Genomic DNA, 10,337 nt, shown 5'->3' on the forward strand with positions numbered 1-10,337 from the left:
TTATATGTGGAATCTTAAACACGACACAAATGAACACATCTACAAAACAGAAACAGATTCACAGACATAGAGAACAGACTTGTGGTTGCCAAGGGGGAGAGGGGTGGGGGAGGGAAGGACTGGGAGTGTGGGATTAGCAGATGTAAACTATTGTATATAGAACGGATAAACAACTAGGTCCTACTGTATAGCACAGGGAACTATATTCAATATCCTGTGATAAACCAGAATGGAAAAGAATATGAGAAAGAATATATATGCATAACTGAGTCACTTTGCTGTACAGCAGAAATTAACACAACATTGTAAATCAACTATTCTTCACAAAATTAATTTAAAAAGTAAAGCAGGGAAGGGGTATCAGAGGGTTTTTGTGGGGGTGGGATATGAAATATTAATTAGGATAGCCAGTGAGGGCTTCACTGAGAAAGTAACCCTTGAGCAAAGACCTAAAATTGAGGGATTATGCCATGGAAATACAGAGAAAGGATAGTTCAGGCAAAGAAATAAACAAAACTTTTTTGGGAGGTGGGCAAGTGCCTGGCATCTTCTTGGAATAGGAAGGAGACTACTGTAGCTGGAGAGAGACAAAAAAGAGGAAAGCAGTGAGAGATATCAGAGAGGTAATGGGGGGAGAGAACAGAGTAGAACTTGGGCCAGTGTAAGGACTTCGTTGAGTGATTTTGAACAGGAAAAACCAATTCGGGAGTTCTAAGGGACTCTTCTTTGAGAAAAGGCATCTTAAAACATATTTTCCTATCCATCTACCCTTTCTTTTGAGGGTGGTGTTTCTGCAAATGACTTCCCTGATCCTCTTGATCCCATAGGAACTCTTCCCTCTTGAAGACTAGAGAAACTGACTATGCACTTCTCTGAAAATGAAGAGGCATCTTCAGAAGATATACTGAAGGTAGTCTCTGTGCCATCCAGAAAGGCCAATAGTAAGAACAATGTAGAAATTTGAAAGAACCTTTTCCAGAGCTTGACGAGAGAGTAATCCATTGACATCAGCTTCTATGTCTTATTAGCTATTCAATAGGAAAAAGAAAGCTTTCACATGATAATTTTCAAGATATCCCAAGACATTCACTCCTTTGCAACTAAAATACTACCCAATAAATATCATCTCCTGAAACAGAATATAGTTCTTTGGGCAAAGAAAGAGAAGAAACACTGAAGAAAAGCTATCTATGGCTCTTCCACATAATATTTTTGCCATCCATATTATTGGGTAGCTTTTAGCTGCCTCCTTGGATATTCCTGAAGTGGTCTTTTCAACAGAAGTTTATACATTATGTTGGTTCACAGAAAGGTAAAGAATGGGATGCGCAGAAGACCTAAATAGACATTTCTCCAAAGAAGATATACAGATTGCCAACAAACACATGAAAGAATGCTCAACATCACTAATCATTAGAGAAATGCAAATCAAAACTACAATGAGATATCATCTCACACTGGTCAGAATGGCCATCATCAAAAAATCTACAAACAATAAATGCTGGAGAGGGTGTGGAGAAAAGGGAACCCTCTTGCACTGTTGGTGGGAATGTAAATTGATACAGCCACTATGGAAAACAGTATGGAGGTTCCTTAAAAAACTAAAAATAGAATTACCATACGACCCAGCAATCCCACTACTGGGCATATACCCCGAGAAAACCATAATTCAAAAAGAGTCATGTACCACAATGTTCATTGCAGCTCTATTTACAATAGCCAGGACATGGAAGCAACCTAAGTGTCCATCATCGGATGAATGGATAAAGAAGACGTGGCACATATATACAATGGAATATTACTTAGCCATAAAAAGAAATGAAATGGAGGTATTTGTAGTGAGGTGGATGGAGTTAGAGTCTGTCATACAGAGTGAAGTAAGTCAGAAAGAGAAAAACAAATACAGTATGCTAACACATATATATATGGAATCTAAGGAAAAAAAAAAAAGGTCATGAAGAACCTAGGGGTAAGATGGGAATAAAGACAGACCTACTAGAGAATGGACTTGAGGATATGGGGAGGGGGAAGGGTAAGCTGTGACAAAGTGAGAGAGTGGCATGGACATATATACACTACCAAATGTAAAATAGGTAGCTAGTGGGAAGCAGCCGCATAGCACAGGGAGATCAGCTCAGTGCTTTGTGACCACCTAGAGGGGTGGGATAGGGAGGGTGGGAGGGAGGGAGACGCAAGAGGGAAGAGATATGGGAACATATGTATATGTATAACTGATTTACTTTGTTATAAAGCAGAAACTAACACACCATTGTAAAGCAATTATACTCCAATAAAGATGTTAAAAAAAAAAAAAAAAAAGAAGAACGGGGACAGTTAGGGAAAAAGAATCTGGCACCACTATCTCAATGGTGGCCTCAACTGTCAGAAACAGTGTAGGATTTTATATAGTGTGCAATCACAGGCCTGGAAACCTAGGTTTTTACCCTGGCTATACTGTTAATTGGCACTTTAAAGTAATTAGCAGCTATTATTTACTGGATCGTAGGTTTCTCACCTGTACACTAAGCAGTTAGATGGACAATAGCTAACACTTTTCTCCTTAAGGACATCTATGAAAATCAGCCGCCACAGATAAGAGTTGAGTCCAGGTTCTCTAACAAGCTCCATGCTCAGTAATTCGTTAAGGTTATCTTACCCAGAGATGTTAATTACACAGCATTGTACCCCCTCTTCCCCTTTTTGTTCCCACAGACATTACAAACAGATACAATACTTTTCACTGTTAAGGCAATCAGAACTCAGGGTTGGTCAGAATTTTTAAAAGAAAATTTTTTTTTTTTTTTGCGTAGTGACTCAGGAGATCATGACCAAATAATTGGAGATGACGCTCTAGTTGAAAACAGTTTGCTACTTATCATTAGGAGAATGACTATTGAAGTCAACAGTTCCTATTATAGCTACAAAGAGCACTCACATCCTGGCAGCCAATTTCTCCCATCCCAAAAGGGGTGTAACCTGTCATCAGTTCCACCAGTATAAAGTAGTTGCTGGTACCCTGGGAATAACCAAAATGGATCAATTAGCTTTTCAGCCAAAGAGGCCTGACTCTATAGAATTCACTTCCCTTCTTTATAAAGCTCACTTCTCTCCTGAGAGGAGAACCTTCTGTAAGACAGGCCACATCAGACATTCAACAAGTAGAGACAATCACTGACTTCTTGATCTTTGCCCTCCCACTTACTCATTTTCTTATTACCCAAATCTACAGGAGCTGAGATCAAGAAATCTGGTTTGTCTCAGTTCTAATGAAAAGTCCTAACAATGTTATTTAGATAACTGTGATGAATTTTAATCTGATGACAGCTTGTGACCCACAAATTGCTGTTTAAATTAAAATGCATTCATAATGAAACTGGCAAGACAACTACAATATTAAACTTGCAATCTGCTGTGAAAAAACACCTATCAAAAGCACTACATTAAATATGAATATGATTAATTTCTATACAGCATCTTGCAACTGAAATCTGAAGATAGCCTTCAATGCATTGCCTTATTAAATTCAAATTGATTAAATAATCTTTTTTTTTTTTTTGCAAATTAAGAAGTCGAAGTAGGATTGAACTGGTTTGTCTTTGGTAATATACCCTTTTGGCAGAACTCCAGGTATAATCTAGGGCTACAGACATCTAGGTTTCTCCTTTGATGAACAAAAGTCTTCTATTTCCTCATCCCAAATATTCATCTACAATAAATTTAGAAATGTTTTCCACCTGCTTAGTTTTAAGTTTATGTATAGCTTTTATAGCTTTTAAGTTATAATTACTCAAGATATATTAAATGTTATCTTTAGAAATGTTATATATTAGCTTTAAAAATAACGACACTAAAATTTTTCATAGATCAGCTAAATCAGCTAAATTGACAGGAAGTGAGGCTTTTTCGGTAATAGATGTTTGTATCAGTGCTACAATAAAACAATAATGTAAATAAAACTCAACCCAATGTGTATATTTTCATCCTATATTTCAACATTAAAGAATTGTATGTGGTAATAAAAGTATTCACTATAACTGTTTGCAAATAATTTAATAACCAAGTCATACCTATTTCCTAGTTTTCAAAAGGTATCAAAGAACTACTGAAAATTCCACAATATAACATCATAATTATACAATTAACATGGGTACTTAACTATAGCCTGAACGTCCCTAAACACTACTTGTTCAAGAGATTCACAATACGTTAAAATAGCATTAGCTAGAAATAAGGAAGTACGATATTTCACTCTCATTATCACCCACACAGAAAAGGACTCACCCACACTCTTTTTAAAAGATAACACAAAAATTGTAATTTTGCAACCATTATTTTTATTCATTACCCCTGGAATGTAGTACATACTCAATAAATGTTGGTTGAAAGAATGAATGAATGTGTGTGGTTGGATATAACAGGCAAACTCTAGGAAAATACCTAGTCCTTGATTGCTACAGGGATACTGCACGGACAACTGCTGTCGCAGTAGGGTTCCTAAAATCCCTCTGCCATATTCTATTTTGGTTCACGTGTGTGTAAAAATGATAAAGGATTCAGTCCAGCAAGTCCTTGCATTACATAGAGGCTGCATGTATCCAAAAAGCAGGGTCTGTAGCAACATCGCATATAAAATTCCCCAGGTACTTCCTAAGGTTTGCTTCCATACGAAACGTGATACTGGTATCAAATATGTTTATATTTGGGAATCAGTCTCACTGTCACTCCTGGCTAGACCTCATCAAATCTGTCCCAGGGACAGTGTCGACCCCGGGGTTGTCAGCTTTGAAACTGTGATTGGGTTTCTGTCTAGTGCCCTCGCGACCTGACCATGATGCTGAAAGAGAAGAGAGGGTCTTATTTTAAATCTTTCACTCCTCTCATTGGTTTAGAAAATTCGACTGACAAGAGCAGGGGCCAAAGGAGCCTGGAGCGGCATCATTAATGCGAACCATGTATTTCGATCTTTGCGGAGGAGATGTGGTCCATCAGGTTACAGCCAGTGCACCCCTGTGAGCTCTCGCTAAACCAAGAGACCTTACGGATGAAGCCGCTGCAGTAGAAAAGGTTACATCCAGCAGGATGTCTTGTCTGCCTCCTGAAAAACTGGCAGTCAAGTGCAGAGCCTAGAAACAAAATCTGGGAGTCTACATGGAGGGGAGGGGTGGAGCAAGCAAACCTCTATTCGTACTGAAAATGTTCATACGAGGTAAGGAAAAATCAAGAGCTGATTTTAGCTTTAAGTTTTCGGCCTCAGTCTTCCAACAGGTGCATGACTCCCTCACCGCTTTCCTGTCAGCACTGTCCTGCTTTGCCTTCCTAAGGCTTTCTTCGCGAAAGCAGGCTTTTCCTACAGTCCTCAAGCATGTGCACTCTCCCATCACATCCACATCTCTGGCTCTATGCCCGGCAACCCCTTACCTGCAGCGTGAAGAAGCAGGCACAGCGCAGGGAAGCCAACCGCTCTCCGCATAGTGTTTGCATTGAGAGGTGGAGGAGAAACTCAGCCACGACGCCACTTCAGGCAAAGTGTTATTGGAAAGAGCCCCCGCCGATGGTCCTCTGGTCTCCGGGATTCATTCGCAGGTCCTCGGCTCGGGCTGGCAGAGCCGTGTGTGCCGCCCACAGAAGGAAGCACCAGCTTTGCCTCCTTAAGAGAGGAGGAGAGGAAGAGGAGTAGGACGCGGCGGAGAGCTGGGCGGCGCAGGGCGGCGCAGGGCGGGGGCCGACGCCCTGGGAGCCGCTACTGCTCGGCCTTCTGGAAGCTCCGCAGGCGCGGAGGGGAAGGCGCGGGGAGGGGCGGGGGGCGCTCCCGCGCCAGCCCTGGCGCCCGAGGCCAGCGCAGCGCGAGCAGCAGCCCCGCCGCGCCGCGGCTACTGAGCATGCCCAGCGCTGGCCCTCGCGCCGCACGCACGGGAGTTTCAAAGTGAAATTCCACTTTTCCGGGTCTTAGCTACGGCTGCGAGGGGAGCAGGCTCCACCGCGGGGCGGGGGGTGGGGGGGGGGTGGGAAGCATCTTGGGACGGTTGTCAGGGATACAGCATCTGTCCAAAACGTGGGGGTGGGACTAGATGAGGGCCCCATCTGAGGAACCAGAGGAGAGAGCCTAAGAAAGTGTCAACCCCTACACCCACCCTGCTCCTTCCCCAAATCTTGGTTTACACGTGGACAGAGCTCACTGCTAGCAGTTGACGTTTCCTGGGCCGCAGATTGCCCAGCTTCTCCAGGCTGCCTATGGGAATAGAGTACAGGTGTCTTCCGCTAAGCAGGGTTGCCAGGGGGAGCGGTCATGGGGCAGCTGCTGGGTGTAAGCAGTAAACGCGCATCCTGTGGGTGCCTTCTTTCCCACACGGTCCCTTTTCTTTTTCCCCTCTCTCCAGCGCGGTCCCTGTTTTTAACTTTCTCCTGACTCAAGCTCAAAGTCAATGACCATAGTGACAGAAGTAGGATATATCCATGTAATTGATGAGAAGAAGGCACCTTTTTGTTTTTTGGAGATAATTATCTTTAGTCTCCATTTTTACTTTCTAAGGTGAAAAATAATAGACTCACCTCTGTAACTGGTCTCCTGCCGTGCAGCTCTGCGTCTCTAGGGAGACTGCAACAGTCTAATACAGGTGTTCCTCCCCCCTCATCTGTGACATTGGAGTGTGGAGATGCTTCTGTTACTCCAGTGGCTAATTACTCCTAGTCATTAAGTCCTTTGGCCAGACTTTCTCCATCAACTATCCCATCAGCTCAGACTTTTCTGCCTCTGTGTCTTCATGGGATGCTATTGCCCCTTCCCCAACTACTCCCACTTGCTTCAGTACCACATTCAAGTTTAAAAAGGTCTAACCTTGGGCTTCCCTGGTGGCGCAGTGGTTGAGAATCTGCCTGCCAATGCAGGGGACACGGGTTCGAGCCCTGGTCTGGGAAGATCCCACATGCCGCGGAGCAGCTAAGCCCGTGAGCCACAATTACTGAGCCTGAGCGTCTGGAGCCTGTGCTCCGCAACAAGAGAGGCCGCGATAGTGAGAGGCCCGCGCACCGCGATGAAGAGTGGTCCCCACTTGCTGCAGCTAGAGAAAGCCCTCGCACAGAAACGAAGACCCAACACAGCCATAAATAAATAAATAAATTTAAAAAAAAAAAAAGGAGGTGTCTAAATTTAAAAAAAAAAAAAAAAAAAAAAAAAAGGTCTAACCTTGATCTCACTTTTCCAGAAAGCCCTGGGCTAACTCCAGATTATAATATTTCTCTTCCACACTTGAATGTATAGACAACATTTGCTAAGCATTGCCTCATATTTTTCTTTTATATTCATTCATCTGTGGTTCATCTTACAACACAGCCCAAGGCTCCCTAAGAACTTCTGCATCTTTGTATTAATTAAATTGAACAAAGTGGTTCTAGGTAAATAAGAGGTAGGAGTAAGTGCTTGTTGAATTGAACTGCATATCTCATTCAATCCTTTCTTCCTCCATCCACTGTGAATTGGGACAACTAATGGGAAACATGCTACCCACAAGAGCTTAAATTAGACAGGATGTCACAGGATCGGAGCCCAGGCAGTATCATTTCCTTTATAATGTGTTTTATCTCTAGCACTGAGAGGCAAGGCTAGGGATTATACTCAAATAGTTGAGAGAAGGGGGAGAATGAAATGTATTTTTAATACGTTGACAGGACTTCTATGCTGAAAATAGAGATAAATGCAGCTTTACTACTCCAGCTCCTCCACTTCCCCACATGGGTGTGTCATACCATTTCTGTGGCACTACCGTTTTGCCCAAAACCTCTCTAAGCTGTAACCTCTTTCCCTACTGTAGATTCACTTTTCCCCAGTCTCCTCTCCCCACAGCATATATCAGTTTCTAACATACCAAAAGAATTATTTATTACATCTATCATTTATTATCTCTTTCCTTACCCCCCCTTCCCACAATGGAATCCAACCTCTACAATGGCAGATATCTTTGACAATCTTATTCTCTGATGTATGCCAACTGACTAGAACAGCAGTGCTTCACACAAAACAGGTGCTCAAAAAAATGAATAAATCAAAAGCAATTAGCTGATAAAATTCAATTTGACAATTATCCTGACCCTTTTGAATTCTTACTAAGTAGATATTTAGCTGTGTTTAAAACTCAGAGGAGTAGCCCTTCTCATCTAACATCAGGTACTAGAATTGCTGCAGGGCTGAGAGTTGAGGCGAAATAACTGTAGTCCACTTACAGTGGGTGTGTTTCTCTTATTTTCTTCCTCCCTAAAAAAAAAAAAAAAATTACCACACTTACATAGCTCTCCAAGAAGAAAATGCACATACGGTAATGAAAAATTGCTGCTATAATGCCCTGAACCCTTTGCTTTCCCACAGATAATCCCAACATTTATTGGGGGGGGGGACATTTAAAGTTCCAAATAATATAATTTTTTGTGACTTTGCCAACAAGCATTCAGCCAGCTATTTATTTTGCCCAGGGGTGCAGGTAGCTGAATTATTAAACTGTGCATGAAAATCCCCTTCACAGCAAAATTCCCAATTTCTAATTCGACTAGATATACCACTAGAATAGTTCAGCATGGTAAAAATAACCTCAAGATGTAATTTTCGTGACTGGATAGTAATTATTAATTTACTTGAAAAAGATAAAGGAGCAAAAACATTCATATTCCTTGGTGAGCTGACCTAGTATACCTTCAATAGATTTGATCCCGTGACATGTGAAGTCAATGGACAGTAAGTGAATTAGCCAATTAGTGAAAAGTCAATCCCTTATTTCTTTGAGACATATTCTCTGTGAGTTCATAGATGCTGCTTTCCCTTGACCTGTGATCTAACACTAGTGAAGGCAATTTGGTGTTTTAGAGAAGAACCTTGGTTAACAAACTGCGCCAAGGTTTAAAAAAGTTCCAATGTAAAGAAGCATGGAAATTAATATGAGAGAGCCATGCAAATTGGTACTGGCCTACAGAGCTGTGTCCTAAAGGAAATCATTTACATTTTGAAAGAGAAACAGAAAATTACTGTCATGTGGACTTTTTCTCCCCCCAAAATGCACAATCTCTGTTTCTTATGAGGTGAGAGTCAGGAAGAATTTATACAGGAAAGAAGCCTTTCAGAGCCTGTCCTCAAACCAAATATAACTGCTATGAGTTTCCACATTAACATGTCTGTAAGTGGATGAAAACCATTCATATTGGCCATCTTTCCCCAGGACACTTTAAAGAAATTGGATCCATTGACTGTTAGAGTTTCCTATTTAAATTATTTGATTATGATTATTATTTAAATATAATGAGAGCTAACACTGATTAGTGCTTCCTGTGTGCCAGGCTCTATTCTAAGCATATGGATGTCCCATTTAAACTTTATAATACCCCTACAAGGAGGCATTATCATCATCTCATTTTAGAGATGAGACAATTGAGGCACAGAGAAGTAACTTGCCCCAATTCAAGTAGTAGGTAATCAACCAAAAGGTAAATTGGTAGAGTTAGGATGCGTGATCAGACAATTTGATACCAAATCACTATGATATACTACTGCACATATAATAAACATAAATAGTGCCAGTTGTAGGCAGCTCACTAGAATTAGATCAGGGCCAGAGCAGAAGACACTGACCCTAGACCTGGCAGTAAAGGTCTGGTGAGAAACACCCATAGGAGATTGTCTCCAGAAAGGTGAAGCACTGCTTGTGGCAGTGGACGCCGGGGTCTAGCATCTAGTGAACAAAGACACACAGCAGGTAGAATCACACTTAGAAGAACTTAATGAGAAGGATGCTTAAAGTAATGTAGAGCAGGATGGAGGAGATTATCTTTTTTTTTTTAATGGATTGACTTTATTTTTATTATTATTATTATCTTTTGGCTGTCATAGCGCAGCTTGTGGGATCTTAGTTCCCTGACCAGGGATCAAACCCGTGCCCTCAGCAATGAAAGTGCGGAGTCTTAACTACTGGACCGCAGGGGAATTCCCAGAGGAGATTATCTCTTCTTGGAGGGTGGCAGCGGAGGTGGGAATGTGTAGCAGGCAAGAAGCTGTTAGTGGAGAACAGTAAATGAGCTGAGAACAGTAAATGAGCTGAGTCCAGCTGGGTGAGCAGGTGTGGGATTGTGTGAGCTGGTGGAAGAGACATGAGACAGTGAAATGACTTCAAGGAACTTCCCAACGTGCACAGGAGCAATAGGTGATCATGCCCAACATGTTACTGAGATCCATAATGTGCTTACCCTGCACCATGCTTCACAGAGCCACGTTATCAATCACCAAGTCTCTTTCCTTTTGCCTGAGAGATATCTACAGATAAGAGGGAAAAAGAAGAGCAATAATGTATCTTTACAAATTA

The 10,337-nt window shown here is 41.7% G+C and overlaps 2 protein-coding genes across 4 annotated transcripts in view; both read right to left on the reverse strand.

Annotated features, from left to right (window-relative positions):
* The window catches only part of PTPRR (protein tyrosine phosphatase receptor type R), a 260,447-nt gene extending 254,589 nt beyond the window's left edge, over positions 1-5,858 (reverse strand). Inside the window, exon 1 of one of the 2 annotated variants that reach the window (XM_082351633.1) lies at positions 5,419-5,858. In XM_082351633.1, the coding sequence (XP_082207759.1) occupies positions 5,419-5,470 (52 nt within the window). In that variant the 5' untranslated portion in view covers positions 5,471-5,858. The remainder of the gene's footprint in view (positions 1-5,418) is intronic. The other variant, XM_082351634.1, reaches the window with a different exon arrangement.
* A 179-nt stretch (positions 5,859-6,037) lies between these two features.
* Positions 6,038-10,337, reverse strand: part of LOC309609781 (uncharacterized protein) — a 121,055-nt gene continuing 116,755 nt past the window's right edge. Inside the window, exons 5-7 of one of the 2 annotated variants that reach the window (XR_014233565.1) lie at positions 10,222-10,288; positions 8,218-8,248; positions 6,038-6,632 (exon numbers count right to left, since the gene is read on the reverse strand). The gene's annotated coding sequence lies outside the window, so the exon portion shown is untranslated. Of the gene's footprint in view, positions 6,633-7,180; positions 8,249-10,221; positions 10,289-10,337 lie in introns of those variants that run through there. The other variant, XR_014233566.1, reaches the window with a different exon arrangement.

Source organism: Balaenoptera borealis, assembly GCF_965194805.1.
Source record: "Balaenoptera borealis genome assembly, chromosome: 13".
NCBI classification, from domain to species: Eukaryota; Metazoa; Chordata; class Mammalia; order Artiodactyla; family Balaenopteridae; genus Balaenoptera; species Balaenoptera borealis.